General features: G+C 39.0%; 1 protein-coding gene across 1 annotated transcript in view; it reads left to right on the top strand.

Annotated features, from left to right (window-relative positions):
* The window catches only part of C1QL1 (complement C1q like 1), a 55,303-nt gene extending 36,567 nt beyond the window's left edge, over nucleotides 1–18,736 (top strand). Inside the window, exons 2-3 of the mRNA XM_070766934.1 lie at nucleotides 15,325–15,791; nucleotides 17,543–18,736. Of these exons, the coding sequence (XP_070623035.1) occupies nucleotides 15,325–15,504 (180 nt within the window). The 3' untranslated portion in view covers nucleotides 15,505–15,791; nucleotides 17,543–18,736. The remainder of the gene's footprint in view (nucleotides 1–15,324; nucleotides 15,792–17,542) is intronic.
* The last annotated feature ends 274 nt before the right edge of the window (nucleotides 18,737–19,010 follow it).

Raw genomic sequence — 19,010 nt, 5'->3', positions numbered from 1 at the left:
TCCCTGATGCAGATTTATTTTATTTATTTATTTATTTATTTAAAAAAGCAATTGCTGCCAACCTGCCTTCCATTGAGGACCTGTATACTGCACGAGTCAAAAAGAGGGCGGGGAAAATATTTACTGACCCCTCGCATCCTGGACACAAACTGTTTCAACTCCTACCCTCAAAACGTCGCTACAGAGCACTGCACACCAAGACAACTAGACACAAGAACAGTTTTTTTCCGAACACCATCACTCTACTAAACAAATAATTTCCTCAATACTGTCAGACTTTCTACTAAATCTGTACTTCTATTCTACTAGTTTTTCTCATCATTCCTATCACCCATTTCCTCCCATGTTGACTGTATGACTGTAACTTGTTGCTTATATCCTAAGATTTTTATTAATATTGCTTCTTCATTGCGTATTTGACCCCTATGACAATCATTGTCGTACCACATGATTCTTGACAAATGTATATTTTATTTTATGTACGCTGAGAGCATATGCACCAAGACAAATTCCTTGTGTATCCAATCACACCTGGCCAATAAAATTCTATTCTATTCTATTCTATTTATTCGACTTCTATGCCGCCCTATCTCCAAGGACTCAGGGCGGCTTACAACAACAGTATGAATACAATAAATAGATACAATACGGTAAAAGAAGTCGAACATTATCTAAGGCTAAAACATTAACAAACTAAAAACCCTTAAGAAAAGTTATTATAATGGCACCAGAAAATTAAATGATAATTATCAGCCTATGATCTGATTGTGACAAAGAAGATAGTAGAAGTTCTCCCAATACCAGGTCATATAGTTATTGTTCCAACAGAAAAATCACACTTGCTGCATGGCCATTTTCCCATATTAGGCTCTGGGTAACTTGGGATCAGCCCATGGCTGTCACGGTAGCCATACATATCTGAGCCGCCTCAAAATCAGTCCCTAGTGAACGCAAATTGAAGTCCCCACAGAATCATAAGTTTGGGGAACACCAGCAGCAACATCAGCAAGGGGTTGCTATGCCACAGGGAAGCTGCACAATAGCAAAGATTCCAACTGAGCCCTTGAGCTAATTTTGATGAACAGGGTCTCACTTTCAGAATCTATGGAGCAGTATCCATGAAAACCTTAACATTTTCTATCACATGACTTTCACCCCTGCCCAAGTCTCTACTGGTCCTAAAGCTGAAACCCAGCTGGGTACATTTATAAAAGATGATCCCAGCCTTGTTTTTATCCCAGCCAAGTTTCAGTAATATAAATTGTGTAGAGCCTCTCTTCTTTATTTAAATTACTGGTGAAAGAGGCATTAAATACTGGCCTGGCATTTAGTATCATCAGCTAGAAGTCAGCGCCTCTGAAGGCTACTGACCAGGCACAGTAGTTGTGTTCCAAGAGTTGTCCTATGAAATTGGTATTAGACATTGGGCTCATCTTCCTCAACTATGTCCCACTCCGAGTCTCCCACCATATCTACCAAAGCACATCAAATTTATGATGTTCAGACTTACCCCGGTTCCTCATGAGGCCCAACATCTCCTACTCCTACATCCCACCTACCACTAGTTTCCAAGATTGGAGATCTGTTCCTGTTCTCAGAATCATTCCTCCTGGGGAGTCAGCAGCAGCACTTCAGCTGTAGCTCTAAGTGCCATCAAAAGGATTTATCTACAACCACCTCCTCATTCTCTTAATAAAACACTCAACACAGCCCTCCAAGTGTTCTTAATGACCTACCCAGGGCCCACTCTCAAATTACCACTGCATTGATTGTTCTTCCCCTCCAGATCTCATCCATGGAAGGAATCAGTACAATACGCACAACCATCAGTCCATAACTATAACTGTCCTTTCCAAACCAGCAGAAAAGGGCAAGAAAACTTCTACATAGAAGGGATCCATAGCCAGCAGAGATACCAATCAGTTGCTGACACCACCTTCATTTAGTCACTGTCACACACAAATATTGGAGACTTGGAAAGTCCTTATGCAAAACCCACAAAAAGCACAGGGAGACTGCAAGAAATGTCATGCTGAGATGCCAACGATTTCACAAAGCAAAAGGCAGTACAAAACACCATACTGGAGTACCGACAACTCTGGCATCAAATATGTCCAGAGTCCTCCAAATGTGATTATCACAAAGCAGACTGCCCAGAGATGAAATCTAGCAAGTTGTGACAGTTTCTGGAGAACTGGTAGCAGAAATTCTGTGTAGTTTGGAGAACCAGTAGTGGAAAATTTCAGTAGTTCAGAGAACCGGCAAATACCACTTCCGGCTGGCCCCAGAGTAGGGTGGGAATGGAGATTTTGCAATATCCTTCCTCCAGGAGTGGGGAGGGAATGGGGATTTTGCAGTATCCTTCCACTGGAGTGGTGGGGGATGGAGAATTTGCAGTTCATTTGCTCAATGGTTAGTTCATTGTCAATTCAATACATAGCCATAAAAATTGCTGCTCTTATTTAAACAGATCAAAATATGATGATTTGTAAGATTACATAGAAGACCCTTTGGCTTGAAATTTACCATTATAATTTCATTGTAGCTAAGATATTGCAGTTTATTAGTAGTACAAAAAGATACTGCATAGAAAAACCTCTTTAATTCATATTCGCAGCCTCTTCCAAACTAATGAGTGATGTATCTTTACCCAGAATCTAGTAAAATGTTTATGAGAAAATTTGTTTTTCTGACATCAAATAAAAAGCAACCCATATAAAACAAAACAAAACAAACAGATACGTAGATGAATAAATTGAAACAAATAGAGGCAAAACCTGAAATTGGATTTAGAACAAAATATTAAAGTAATCATAATCAACTAGACTTAATGGAAAATTTATGAGGAGATAAAGGTTGCCAAATATACATATTTTGAAAAAGTAGTGAACCAGATAAATTTTGGCATATTAACTTCAGAGAAAAAAATGATACTTTAATTTGGATTGGAAGAAAGAATGTCTCAGCTCCAGGGGAGATGGTGAACTAATTTGTTACTTATTCTTTATTATACAAAGAGATACCAAGTCTGGAGACAATTGAGGAGTACTTAAATACAACATAGGTCATGTAATTTTATAGATCAACAAAAAGAAGATAAAACAAAATAAGCAATATTAAATTTGAAGTTGAATAAATCTCTAGGGTCGGATGGCTTTTGTGCAATATAAAGACTTTTAAAGAAATCTTGATGAAACTCTTAACTCTGGTAATGAATGGAATATAGCTTCAAGGACTTCCTTCCTTATGGCAACGGGCTTTTACCTCTTTGATAGACAAATTATCCAATTTACAGAGTCATACAGACTTAGCTCTTTATTGAATATAGATTATAATCTTTTTTATAGCTATGCTTGCAAAAATATTGAATGGCTTTTTGACCTGGTCTAATGTATCCTGATCAGACAAGATTTGTTCCAGTGAGTTATATGACAGACAATATCAGATATATTTTGAAAGCTGTTCATCAATCAGATAAAAATTAAAGACTTAGGCTCGGTCCTGTGATTGGATAGGATGAGCAACAACTCATATGGCTACGGTATCTGTCAATCAGTATGGAGAATGGAATGGGCCTTCACATTCATAACACTGAAGAAAAATTGAGGCTCAAATTTTCTTATATCGATACAAAACATTCATAATGAAGAAGCCAAGTATTAATATACTAGCTGTATCTGGCCACGTATTGCTGTGGCTCAGTCTGGTTTGACTGGTTTGCCAATTCTAGAACATGCAACATATAATTGTCCATGTGAGATGGAATCCGTGTGTGGATGTAAACCACACAACTCTAAAGAATGGCCTTGAGCTTTGTTGATGGTGATTGCAAACGCCAATCGAATTGGGAATTACAATCTCTGAAATTGAAATGGCATATCAGTTGGAATCATAGGAATGCGAGGAATGAGGACATCTTCACCTTTAAAAGGTGAAAATCTTTACATGTTGCATATTGAATGGCATTTTAAAAGATGAATTAGCAGTTCTTCTACCTGGTATAAGGTGACCAGACGTCCCACTTTCAGCGGGACAGTCACGCTTTGTTAAAAAGGAGAAAATTACTGTAGGAAATTGAGAATTAAATCAAGAAAAGGTGCATTGGGTGTAGGAGTCGAACCCCCAGACCTGGGGACTTCACGCCCCTACGCCTCCTACTCGGGTAGGGACCCATTGGAAGACCCGATCTTTGAACATACTTAGCTAACTCCATATAAACGGACCATTCTCATTGGTTCAAATTATCACCAGCCAAACAAAAAATGCCTCCTATCTTTTTCACCAGCCAATCAAAATGCACCTCCTATCTTTTTCACCAGCTTCAATGCCAAGCAAATCCCTGTTTGCTGTTTCAAAATAAATATAAGATTGTACTGAAAATGAAAATTACCATAGGACATCAAGAATTAAAAGGTGTCTTTGGTTAAGAGTTGAACCTCCAGCCCTGGGCACTTCATGCCTCTATGCCTTCCACTCGGCTAGGGACCCATTGAAAGACCCAATATTTTACCACACTTAGTAACTCCAGATAAATGGACCATTGGGTCAAATTATCACCAGCCAATCCAAATGTGGCTCCTATCTTTTTCACCAGGCAATCAAAACACGCTTCCTATCTTTTTTCACCATACCACACTTAGCCAAATCCATATAAATGGACCATTATCATTGGTCCAAATTATCAACCACCAGCCAATCCAAACAAGACTCCTATCTTTTTCACCAGCCAAAGAAAAAGCACCTATCTTTTTCATCAGCCTCAATGCCAAGCAACTTCCTGTTTTTACCTGTTACAGGTGTGACATCTATATAACATAGGTGCATAAAAACATGTGTATTTGAATCCAACACTGCGTCAACATTTCAAAGCAACCAGTGAAGAACTTTCAGAGATTTAAGGTTTTGAACAAATGAACATTTGCATTTTTATTTATACAAATATCACCAAGCTAGTGTGGGATTTTTAAAAAAATTACTGCTGGTTCTGTTGGCGTGGCTAGGTGGGCATGGCATGGTGGGCGTGACTTGGTCGACATGGCAGGGGAAGGAGACTGCAAAATCTCCATTCCCTCCCAATCAGCTGCGACTCAGCAGGCAGAGAATAGATGGAGCAGGGCCAGTCAGAAGTGGTATTTACTGGTTTTATTTTATTTTATTTATTTATTTTGTCCAATACACAATACATAGAAGAGAATAGACATGAAGTATTATATATAAAGAAAAGATATAAAAATAGAGGAGAAGATATATGAAAGGAAGAAAAGAAATATGATATATGAAATAAGGAGAGACAATTGGACAGGGGACGAAAGGCAGGCTACTTATGTACGCCCCTTACTGACCTCTTAGGAACCTGGAGAGGTCAATCGTGGATAGTCTAAGGGAGAAATGTTGGGGGTTAGGGGTTGACACTATTGAGTCTGGTAATGAGTTCCACGCTTCGACAGCTCGATTGTTAAAGTCATATTTTTTACAGTCACGTTTGTAGCGGTTAATATTAAGTTTGAATCTGTTGCGTGCATTTGTGTTGTTGCGGTTGAAGCTGAAGTAGTCATTGACAGGTAGGACGTGGCAGCATATGATCTTGTGGGCAATACTTAAATCGTGTTTTAGGCATCGTAGTTCTAAGCTTTCTAGACCCAGGATTGTTAGTCTATTTTCGTAGGGTATTCTGTTTCGAGTGGAGGAGTGAAGGGCTCTTCTGGTGAAATATTTTTGGACGTTTTCAAGGGTGCTGATGTCCGAGATGTGGTATGGGTTCCAGAAAACCACTCAAAATTTCCACCACTGGTTATCCAGAACTGGTTAGAACCTGCCGAAACCCACCTCTGGTTGGATCAGGGGTGGGTTCCTATCAGTGAGGTCCAGTGTGCTGCTTCCGTAATGGTCCACCTATTTTGCAATTGAGCACAACAGCTCCGGTACTGTCTTTGCCAGTCAATGTGCACCACTATCTTTTTTTCTAATTTTTGGAGATTTTTTGGCTTTCTGAGCATGCGCAAAAGGAAAATCATCCTTCTGCATATGCATGGAAACCAAATCACACTAGGAGATGCATGTGTGCACGCAAGCGTGCACGCAAAATGTCACAATGTGCACACAGCTCACTGGTAGGAAGGTAATAAGAACCCGTCCCGGATTGCATCCCACGATGTCATGGTGGCGTTATTATTTATTTATTTATTTATTTATTTATTTATTTATTCATTCATTCATTCATTCATTCATTCATTCATTCATTCAATTTTTATGCCGCCCTTCTCCTTAGACTCAGGGCGGCTTACAACATATTAGCAATAGCACTTTTTAACAGAGCTAGGCTATTGCCCCCACAATCCGGGTCCTCATTTTACCCCCCTCGGAAGGATGGAAGGCTGAGTCAACCTTGAGCCGGTGATGAGATTTGAACCGCTGACCTTCAGATCTACAGTCAGCTTCAGTGGCCTGCAGTACAGCACTCTACCTGCTGCGCCACCCCGGCTCACTTTATTTTAATACAGTAGAAGGTTTAGATCTATACTTCTGGTCCTATACAAATAGCAACGTATAGCCTCTAAGACAGTGGTTATCAACCTTGGGGTCGGGACCCCTTTGGGGGTCAAAGGACCATATCACAGGAGTCGCCTAAGACTATGGGAAAAGACAAATTTCCAGTGGTGTTAGCAACTAAAGCTTCTATTCTGGCATCTCGGAACATATTTTTACAATCCAACCAATCAGGTGTTTACAGGGGGGATGTCCCTCTGACCTCTTGCCAATCAGCTTAAAGATCTGTTGGAAGAATTAGCGCTAAACTTATAGTTGGGGGTCACCACAAGATGAGGAACTGTATTAAGGGGTCGCGGCATTAGAAAGGTTGAGAACCACTGCTCTAAGAGATTGTTTGATTAGACACTGCATTGAAAAGTTTGGAATAAATATTTTACCTAAGCAGCAGAATTGCTGATTTATTTTCCCTGAACTTCATTTTTAAGTAATAATTTCTTCTTCCTGCCAGAAGGGGGCTTAATTATGGGCTAACTTTTTCATTCACTTTTTTTAAATGGTGAAATTATAGCTTTTCCAAAATCACAAGAAAAAATAGTGAAGAAAAAATAGGAAATAAAGTGATTTTCACAGGCAACAGGAATTGAACAATGAAGATAAAATTAGGAGACTGTTAATTAACACTCTGGTTGGAAGCAATATCAGAAGAGATGAAAGCTGCAGATGTTATTAAAGGCTCAACAATCTTAACCCTTTTCCTAGTCCATTTTAGAGAACTTAACTTTGTGACTGAATTTTAAATCTGTAATTTCATTTTTAATTTTTTTTAAAAAAAATTTTTTATTACAAATATATACACATTTACATACAATATATGTTTTATATTAATACAAGGCTAAATCAACACATAACAAATAAACGAACAAACAAACATGACAAACAAACAAACAAACAAACAAAAAGAAAATATTCTTAAAAAAAGATCTAATTGCTTATTTAAGTACATTAGTAACAATAACTATTCACTTAGCATATTTTATAATATTTACATTTAAAAATTTCATTTTTAAATGTAAATTGTAACATAGCCTAACTAGACTCTGGGGTGGGATGGAGGAAACAAAACAACAATAAAAACATTATAGAGGCAAATTACTTACTTAAAGAAATATTGTTGTATTATTTACATATAGGGAACTCAATATGAATGCTTCCCTCAGACCTAAGCAACTCTCATAGATAGAGAATGTATAATCTGGTAGAAGCACAATACATAATCACACAATCCAATTCCCCCGCTCTCCCCCCCCCTCCAATAAATTTTTCAGTTTTATAGGTAGTCCTCAGTGAATAACTGGTTGCTTAGCAATTATTCAAAGTTACAATAGACCACACATACACACACACTCCAGTAGTGGGTTCCTACCGGTACAGTCAATTGGTTAACAGCATTCCTATCTAACAGACAACAAGTGGTCAAAATAGGAAGTGCCACTTCTCTTCCTGCTCCTGTTAACAGTGGTGTCCCTCAAGGTAGTGTTAGTATTCACACTATACATAAACGATCTTTGCGATTGCATCACTAGCAATTGTGTTCTCTTTGCAGATGATGTCAAAATATTTAATACCACCGACAATACTGCTACCCTTTAAAAAGACCTTGACCACGTAGCAGAATGGTCTGAAACCTGGCAACGTCAAATCTCCACCACTAAATGCTCTGTCTTACATATTGGTAAAAAGAATCAGAATACTAAATATAAACTTGGAGGAATTGAATTTATTGATAACCCTCAATCTGTCAAAGACCTTGGAGTACTCGTATCCACTTACCTAAGTCCTAGAGCCCACTGCAACAACATTGCCAAAAAGGCTTTAAGAGTTGTTATCCTAATCCTTCGCAGCTTCTTCTCCGGTAATTTTGAACTGCTAACAAGAGCTTACAAAACATTTGTCAGACCAATCCAAGAATACAGCTTGCCTGTATGGAACCCACATTGCATATCTGACATCAACACAATTGAGAGAGTCCAGAAATATTTCACAAGAAGAGTCCTTCACTCCTCTTCTCACAACAAAATACCTTACTCCGCCAGACTTGAAATTCTTGGTTTAGACAACTTACAACTCCGTCGTCTCCGTTCCGACGTAATTATAGTTCATAAAATCATATACCAAAATGCCCTGCCTGTTAACGACTACTTCACCTTCAACCGCAACAACACACAAGCACGAAATCGATTTAAGCTAAATGTCAACCGCTCCAAACTTGACTGCAAAAAAATACGACTTCAGCAACAGAGTAATCAACGCCTGGAACGCACTACCTGATTCTGTGGTTTCTACTCCTAACCCCAAAACATTTAGCCTTAGAATATCTACAATTGACCTGTCCCCCTTTCTAAGAGGTCTGTAAGGGGCGTGCATAAGCGCACCACTGTGCCTACCGTCCCTGTCCTATTGTCTTCTTTTGTTACTTTTTATCATGACTTATCTAATGTTTTATTTGTACAAATTACCACCCTATAATTGTTTGAATGAATGAATGAATAAATAAATAAATTGTACCAGTAGTGATAATTGAGCTGTGCATGCAGCTCCATGTCTCCAGCATGCGCTCATGCATCCCAGCGAGACTTTGCTTCTGCGCATGCACAGGAAGCAAAATCTTATGAGGGGGGGCACACGAGAGATTTCAGTGATTTTTTGCTTTTTCACATGCATGGTAGCAAAAAAAATGCCACAATTTCTCTTGCGCGCATGTCCCCTTGCCAGAGCTGCAGAGCTGCATGCACAGTGCACCAGTAGCGGCAGGAGCAGCCCCCCCACAAAGTACTTACAATCAGGCGGGGGTTCCTATTTATCACCGCTACCAGTACAATGCGTGCAGAGCTACGGGTGACCGGTGCGCGTGCATGCATGTCCCAGCGAGATTTTACTTCTGAGCATGCGAAGGAAGCAAAATCTTGCCAGAGGACAAACGCGCATGCAAGATTTTAGTGATGCGCAGAAGCAAAAAAATTGCTGAAATCTCACGTGCGTGCAAGTTCTCTTGCAAAATTTTGCTTCCTGCACATGCACAGAAGCAAAGTCTCGCTGGGATGTGCGTGCCCACGTCACTTGGAACTGCGTGTGCACCGCTGGTTTTACTACCAATGCACACAGTGTGGCCCGTACCAGCTAGCAACCTAATAATGCTTACAACTCAGTTTTGGAGTTCTGATGGAAGCAACCTTATCCATGTCCATAAAACCACATTTCAAGAATTTGACAGCTGGCTTGCCTTTATGGTCAATGGAATAGAAAAACTTCATTTTTCATTTTTCTCAAACACGAAGTTATGTTTCTTCCTTTCTACGCCTAAAATATCCTCCCCCTCCTTTTAGAAGAATTCCAATTATTCTTTTTAAAAAAATACTTCTCTGGTAATAGTGCACTTTTAACCAGAGCATATAAAACATTTGCTAGACCAATTCTTGAATACAGCTCATCTGTCTGTAACCCGCACTACATATTGGACATGAATACAATTGAGAATGTCCAGAGATATTTCACAAGAAGAGTACTACAATTATTTATTCTCAACAGAATACTTTATGCCACCAGACTTGAAATTCTGAGCCAGAAAAATTTAGAACTATGCCACCTTCGATCTGATCTAAGTGTAACACACACAATTATTTGCTGCAGTGTCCTACCTGTAAATGACTACTTCAGCTTCAACCACAACAAACTTACAAACTTAATGTAAACTCTCCAAACTTGATTGCAAAGAATTCAACTTTAGCAACAGAATGGTCAATGCCTGGAATACTTTACCTGATTCTGTAGTTTCTTCCCCAAACGCCCAAAAGGGTCTACTGTTGACCGCACCCCATTCCTAAGAAATTTGTATGAGGTATACATAAGTGCATAAGCATGCCTACCATCCCTCTCCTAATGTCCCCATGTATTTGTAACCATCTCACATACTCATAACTATGTTAATACATTCTATATATTCACAATAATGTTTATAGTTTGTAATCATATATACACTGAGTAACTGACTGACTGACTGACTGACTGACTGACTGACTGACTGACTGACTGACTGAATGAATGAATGAATGAATAAATAAATAAATAAATAAATAAATTCCTTTCAGGCTGCACTTTGTTTGAACCCTCTATCCTCATTTGTACTGAAGCATCTTTATTTCTTTTCCTATCAGACCTTGGAATCAGATTCCTATCACATAAGTAGTTTCTTTGCTTTCCATAGCAAAATCTAAACAGTTCTGTTATGGTTTGCTCATGTCTGGTGAAATTAGTCATGGATTCAAAGGACGCAGAGACAGTGGAGGTGCGATACAGGCATCCTGTGTTCCTGGCACCTGAGACTGACAGTGAAGGGGACGTGGTGTTGTTCAACCAGGACCTTCTGCACTTCCGGAGATAAGTGACTCTGCACTTCCTGAAATGAGTGACTCAGGAGAAAAAGAGGAGCCTCTTCTGGATGCTAGAGTGTGTAGGGCATCTAGGAGGCATGCATGGCTTGCTAGGAGGACAATTACGTGTGAGTAGCACTGCTGGCTATTGTGCCCCGCCATCACACTGTTTAAGTCAATATTAGATGTTTCTGAAATGAACTGCTTTGTTCTCTGCAAAGAGGCATGGCACGCCTCACACTGTTTAAGTGTGAGGTGCGCCATGCCTCTTTGCAGAGAACAAAGCAGTTCATTTCAGAAACATCTAATATTGATTATGGTATTCAGCTTGTTTCAAAATGAGCTTCAGCCTTCCAGCTAGCTTCTGACATCTACGCTTTTTAAATCTTGCTTCACCTAGTAATTATTGCTGTGTTTATCTTCTCTCCGGGACTCTGGCCAACTGATAAGACTTTGCTAGATTTGATTCTCCTTTTGAAAAGACTTTTAAAAGACTCTTAAAAGATTGAGACTTTTGTAAATATTAAATCCTTTTATTAGTTATTCATTGGTGTGTACCTGATTACTGGGGGCTCTCACGGAGACAGAACAAGTTCATACCCATTTTATTCATTTCAACTCTTCTATATGAGACGTGATGAATCATGATGTTGTCATTCATAGCATAATTGTATGCACAGTAAATAGATTTAAAGAAACTGTTTTGGTAATGCTAATATAGCAATAGCAATAGACCTATATGCTGCTTCATAGAGCTTTACAGTCCATCCTAAGTGGTTTACAGAATCAGCATATTGCCCCCAACAATTTGGGTCCTCATTTTACCAACATCAGAAGGATGGAAGGCTGAGTCAACCTTAAGCTGGTCAGGATCAAACTCCTGGCAGTGAGCAGTGAGTGAGCCTACAATATTGTATTCCAAACATTGTATTACCAGAGTTCATTCAATTATTTATTTTTTTGCCTAGATATATATCTTGTTTTCCTGTTGTGGGTACAAAACAGTGTATAAAGATTCCTTCCATTTTTCTCCATACATCAAGTTGGAAAGTTATGTTATATTGAGATAGAGTGATTGTCCCAATATCAGTGAGAATCAGCAGTTAAAGATAGATTTATTTGAGTCTGGATTGTTCCACTTCTTAATCACTACCCTATCGTGGCACATTATCAATATGATTCAAATTATCTCAACAAAATTCATAAGCATGCTGCTGTTGGCATATGGCACATGTTGAATGTATTCAGTGATGGATGTTCGGAGAATCTTCCTATCTATTATAGCATCTTTATTTTTCTGCTCCACTGAAACCCTGCAGGCTGTGCAAGAGAAGTCACAGGGTTAATTATTGTGTTTTCCCCACATAATAATAATGCTTGGTATACCTCATCCATCACAACAACATTGCAAGCAATATCATTATAGATATCTGAATATTCTAGATTTTCATTATTCTAGAATTCCCCCCAGTTAAGACTCATAGTTTTGGGCTAAAAAAATCCTTTTAAAAATGGAGTTTAATTTCATATACCAAAGTAACTTTTTGGTCCTAATATAGATATCTGGTAAGTTTTTTGTGAGAGTTTCATTTTCCTACAATCACATCTTCATGCTGAAAAATGTTCAGAAGATAATTTAAGGCAAGTATAACAAAAATAATTGGTTCACATGGCCATATTGAAAATTTGAAACCTATATATTAAAGTTTGTTTTCGGTTTCTAAAAACAAACAATTTTAAAATTTGATCCTGTATTCATACAATTTTGTTAGTTAGTGAAAAACTAAAGTGTTAAGGTTTGAAAATTTGGACAGACACTATAGATTCTAAGCATGTTCCCCAGCCTGCAGTACAATCACTGACATAATTATCTCCTCTTTGGAAGCAGAAGAAAGAAATAATATTTTAATGGTTTCACAGAAACCATAAATGTCAGCAATGGATGTTCTGTTGTTACAGTATTTTTAACCTTTGTGATCTTATCCCCTTAGTTCCTGTGGCTAATAAGTCTTATGACACAATGGATATTAATGGGATCCTACATATCTTTCCAGATATATCCAACTTTGTAATTTTATAAGGAATGCATGGTAAATATTCTAATTCATTCATGTTTCTGGTTGTAATTAAAGGGGCATTGTATTAAATTGCATTAAAATGGGAAATATTTCCACCTCAGCCACAAAACAGATCTATATTTAATTGTAATTACAGTAAGATCTGTGAAAAATGAATGCCCTTCTACAGCTGCTTCTTTGAATTTGGACATAGGTGTGAGTGTGTGCATGTATGTATGTTGAATCCTGTCTGTCTTGGTTAAAAGTCAGGGATGAGGACCAATGTGGTCAACCCAGAGAACTTGATCTGTGCCTGACTAACAAGATGATTATTTATTTATTTATTTGTTTGTTTATTCATTCATTCATTCATTCATTCATTTATTAGATTTGTATGCCGCCCCTCTCCGCCGACTCGGGGCAGCTCACAACAATAACAAAGAACAATGTATCCCACATCTAATATTAAAAAGTCTCTAAAAACCCCTTATTTAAAAAAACAAGACACACACACACAAACATACCATTCATAAATTATATAGGCCAAGAGGAGAAGCCTCAGTTTCCCCCATGCCTGATGGCAGAGGTGGGTTTTAAGAAGTTTGCAAATGGCAAGGAGGGTGGGGGCAGTCCTAATCTCTGGGGGGAGCTGGTTCCAGAGGGTCGGGGCCGCCACAGAGAAGGCTCTTCCCCTGGGTCCTGCCAGATGACATTGTTTAGTCGACGGGACCCGAAGAAGGTCAACTCTGTGGGACCTAACTGGTCGCTGGGATTCGTGTGGCAGAAGGTGATTAGGGTGATAAAAGGCAATTCCCCAGTTGCCTGTTGTGAAAATAAAATGATTGCTTTTGAATCTTTTTGAGGAGGTAGGAAGTGCTCATTATAAATACTCAAGGAGCCTCTGGGAAATATTTAAAAGCATATCTGAGAGATATTTGTTTCTTCTGTTATCCCTGCTCTTTAAGAGTCAAATGTCTTACTTTGGGGAAATATGAGGCAGGAAAATTGCGAAATCAGCGAAATTGCAGCATCACAAAAATATGGAAGTCCAGAGGTGGGGTTTCGAGGACTTCCGTGTTTTTGCAATGCTGCGATTTCGCTGAAGCTCCCCTCGCTGGGAAACCCCACCTCCGGACTTCCGTTGCCAGCGAAGCACCCATTTTTGTGTTGCTGGGATTCCCCTGCTGGGATTCCCCTGCAGCATTGCAAAAACACAGAAGTCTGGAGGTGGGGTTTCCCATGGAGGGGAGCCTCGGGGGAATTCCAGCAGCGCAAAAACAGGCGCTTCGGCTGGCAAAAGGGGTAAGTTTTGGGCTTGCATGCATTAATCGCTTTTCCATTGATTCCTGTGGGAAACATTGTTTTGTCTTACGAACTTTTCACCTTACGAACCTCGTCCCTGAAACAATTAAGTTTGTAAGACAAGGTATCACTGTACATATTTAGTATCAATTAAAAAGCTAGATCAAAATCATTAGTTGTATAAGAACAGAGATTTTGCTAAAGTGTCAACTGCAATAGCTTCCCTGACTATTTGTAAAGATGTGGTTGTAGTGGCACAGAAGTTAGGCTAAAAGCTTCTTTGCTCACTGGGAACAGTGATAAATGCTGTGTCAAGTTAGATTTGAATCCCTAATGCTCTTTCCTGTATAACAGCCAACAAAGAAATGTCTCCAAGGTTTGGTATATTTCAAGATGAAAAACTTAAATGCTTGAAATTAATGCAACCTCCTCCTTTTTGTAGATCCCCTGTTTTCCCTCCAGGGCAAGTTGTGGTAATAAGAGCAGCAGCACACCTTCACCCCTACCATCTGGGAGCCCACAGCCCACAGTTCTGGAAGATAAGCAACTGCACAGTTGCTGTTTGTTCTGTACTCCCAAACTGAAGGATGACTGGAGCAAAAGATGACTGGCTCTAGATGGGAGAGGAGACCTAGTGCACGTCTCATCCCTATCCTTCATTTGCCTAGAAGCATCCAAATAGTATTATTGGGTCATACTAAAGAGCATATTTACCCTTAGTGGTTCTTACAAAACTTTCCATCTTGGTGAAAATTTAGCCCTTTTTAATCTCCAAATCTTCAAGTTGGTCACTTATAGTGAATGTTTTGATTTCCCCCTTATTAAAGGGAATTAACGTAAGCTGATTTGGAAGGGAAAAAAATTAAATAGGAAGAGATAGTCTTTCTTCAGTAGTATTTCTATATCCTGGTCCTTTCTTGCATATTGGCTTTGAGAACTTTCACTGCTGCTACTATTTTACATTGTGCTTCCTTTCTCCCCCCCCCTCCCCACTCTCCCCCTGTTCCTCTGCTTTCCCTCTAACCTTCCTATGGACTTTCCCCTCCTAGGTCCGGGCCAGTGCCATTGCACAGGATGCTGATCAAAACTACGACTATGCTAGCAACAGTGTTATCCTACACCTGGATGCTGGGGATGAAGTTTTCATCAAGCTTGATGGAGGCAAAGCCCACGGAGGCAACAACAACAAATACAGTACCTTTTCAGGTTTCATAATCTACTCAGACTGAGGCTGGGAAGAAGCCTACTGACTCCCAGCCCCCTGGATTTCTCCATGTGGCAAAATTGGCTGCTGAATCCATTAATATTAATGTCTTTGCATACAGCCAGTCTCCCTCCATGGGTTATATGGAAGCAGAATTGGGGCACTTTGTTTTTTCCTCTCGTGGGCACTGGGATGGCCAACTGATGATTCAATCACCATCCCCATTTATTTCACTTTCCATTGTATCATGAACCACTAAGCCTTTCAGCAGTATTAATGCAGAGGATGAAGAGAGAGAGACAACGAGCCAGGGTGAGGCTTGAGATGTAGTCTGGAGAATTGATTATCCCATTGCCCTTGAATGTATATTCATTTCCACCCTATATGACTTGTTTAGACATGCTGCATGCTATTGTATTGAGAGTAGATTCTACATGTAAGTAAGAGGTTATGGAGGCTTAACTTAATCAGTGAAGGGACTATGTGTATTGCCATCTGATCCTCCCAAGATATATTTATATGTATCTTTTTAACCATGTCCAGGGCTTCCTTAAGGCTAAACATCTTGTCTGAATTTAAAGCAACTACCATTTCCGGCTAACATAAACCAATACAGTGTTCCCTCGATTTTCATGGGTTCGAACTTCACGAAAAGTCTATACCACGGTTTTTCAAAAATATTAATTAAAAAATACTTTGCGGTTTTTCCCCCTATACCACGGTTTTTCCTGCCCGATGACGTCATATATCATCACCAAACTTTCATCCACCTTTAATAAATATTTTTTTTAATAAACTTTAATAAATAAACACGGTGAGTAATAATCTAAATGGTTGCTAAGGGAATGGGAAATTGCAATTTGGGGGTTTAAAGTGTTAAGGGAAGGCTTGTGATACTGTTCATAGCCAAAAATAGTGTATTTACTTCCGCATCTCTACTTTGCGGAAATTCAACTTTCGCGGGCGGTCTCGGAACGCCTCCCCCGCGAAAATCGAGGGAACAATGTATATGAAATGAACCAGAAATTGTGATTGTTCTAAACTTGGATGAGCCACTAAATTAATCTACTCAACTTAGTTGAAGAATATTTTGGAGTAAAATAGGCATACATGGTCCTGGAAACCTTTTAGAGTTGGTTAGCATATTGTGTGAATACCCTCATAATATCTTTACTAGAAGAGGGGATTACTTGTTGTTGATCAGGTAATAATTGGTCCTGTATAACTGAGTGGAGAGTCATAATCTTGTCTTTCCCAGCCCAATCCCTAATGCTAGTGGTGAAATTAGGTAAGTTTCCTAATGCAAATGGAGAACCCAGGACTGGTGAATGTTAATTTTTCCACCCCCAAAAAACAGATGCATTCAGGTTAAATCACTTATACTATTAAGTATCCAGGATAGCATGCACATGCATTTCTTTGTGCGTGTACATGCGGGTTTATACATATGCATATTATACAAACAGGTCTACTGTAGAAATACTATTGTCCCTCCCCTCAACTTCCAAATATTCTTAGAATGAGACAGGGGTGGGTTCCTACTTACCTTTCTGCAGGTTCACTTCCTCCCATGCCATGTGGGTGTGCTGCATTGGTGCATGTGCACTTCTACACACATGCACAGTGAAAAAGATCCAGAAAAAATGATTTTTAAAAACCCAAAAACAAGATGGCAATCGCACGGACAGTGGCAGAAACTCGGCTTCTGCTCAGATGAAATTTTTAAAAATTACATTAAAAAAGGGGGCAGTGCCCACAGACTGGCACCAACCAAACCAGGCCAGTGACGTTATTGTGAGATCACCAGCGAGTCGCCACCGGTATGCCTGAACGGGAGGAACCCACCCCTAGAATAGAACATGACCTCAATTCTTTCTTTGTGATTTAGTATTTTAACATCTTACTTTGTTGGGTTTTTAGAGGGTGAGATGGGGAAGCTGATTTTTCTTACCAAAGGAAGAAAAAAAACAACAACCCTTAATTCAAGCTGACTCTTCCTTTGGAGTCTCTGTCTCTTCTTCACTGGGTTGCTTCCCAGGTGACTGTGGTTTCTTTCTTTTCAGAATGGATGGGTCTAGGGAGAACGGGATGCCTCTGGGTCCTCATCAAGTCTCTGGCCATTAAGATTGGAAAGATCTGAAGAATGACACAGGGTTGTATGTGTAATTTTCAGACTCATGTCAGACATATTTCTCTTTTATATATAATTTGTCGTGTCGGCCCTTGCTAATCTTTCTGACCACAACTTATTTCTTATTTAAAATATGAAAAAATGATCAAGAAGGTGACATTTATCAGACCTCCCCCCACCCCCACTCCCAAAATACAGCTTGTTTACTGAGAATGGGTGTTAAGCTAGGCCTAAAGTACAATTTTACTTTCTTTTTCTCACACATGCAATAAATTCATCATGCACACTATACTGGCTGCACAGGGCAATGGTCTCTACAGGGCGGTTTGAAATTAAGCTGTTATACAAAATTCTTGGTAATGCGGATCCTGCATTAATTGCTTACCATATGGGCAAAAGAATCTGAGTATGAAGAGTGGGCATTCAGCTTCACAGGGTTTTGTAGTCTAAAAGTTAACAAACTGGGGTCAATTAACTCAATTCCAGTTGGTTCCTATGCTCAGTGGTGTTCTAGTGAATATTTAACACTGATTCTGCCAGCTCCATTGCTGCCACTGTGTGGTGCTGCTAACCACCAGACAGCTGATCAGTGCACTCGGTGTGGGGGCTCAGGTCTCCTCTTCTCTCATCTGGCTTGCAAAATTCCAGAAAATTTAAGAATTGGCTCTTGCAAGTACAGTACAAGCCAGCTCCAGCACTCCATTGATTTATGCTGATCTCAAGTTATAAAACAGATAGAAATACTTTTGAATACATACAAAGTATATTTCTTGGTGCCATAAACTATATAAAAATTATTTCTAGACATCAGGAAATAAAAGGCAAGAATTCTAGTTCAAAGGATACTGTTTATAGATGCTTCTGTGTGGAATATCTTAATATAAAGATTTATTATATTACAAGTGAAATTAAACAAAAGAAATCTACCAAATTCCATAACATGTCTTATTGCCATCTTTCCCCCCACAAATGCTTGTACTGTATCTCATTATTTAGATTAGTCCTTTTGTTTAAAGATGTTTTGGATTAAAACTTCCATATTTTTTTTAAATCTAATATGGTCAGATCATGGTTCACATGGAGAGGAAACTGAAGGAGACTGAATTATTTCAGCTGTACACGACTACTTTATTCCAACATATTGTTACCCAGAAAAATAAACAAAAATTTACCGAACCGAGACATTAAGCTAAATTTTAAAAAGTGTGGTCTTATAAGTATATTCTCACAAATGAGTTTATTGGGATTTACTGCTGAATAAAAAGTATACTGTATTTAGAAATAGATATGGTAAATGTAACTCAATACTTAATGATCAAATTAATAAGAATGAAATAGTAAAATACATAAATATAGATTGAAAATATGCAGATATTGAAATATCCATAAATACATACTGC

The sequence above is a fragment of the Erythrolamprus reginae genome, chromosome Z, assembly GCF_031021105.1.
Source record: "Erythrolamprus reginae isolate rEryReg1 chromosome Z, rEryReg1.hap1, whole genome shotgun sequence".
Taxonomy (NCBI): Eukaryota; Metazoa; Chordata; class Lepidosauria; order Squamata; family Dipsadidae; genus Erythrolamprus; species Erythrolamprus reginae.
Note: the sequence above shows the minus strand (reverse complement) of the source record. Positions and strands in the feature narration are given on the sequence as shown.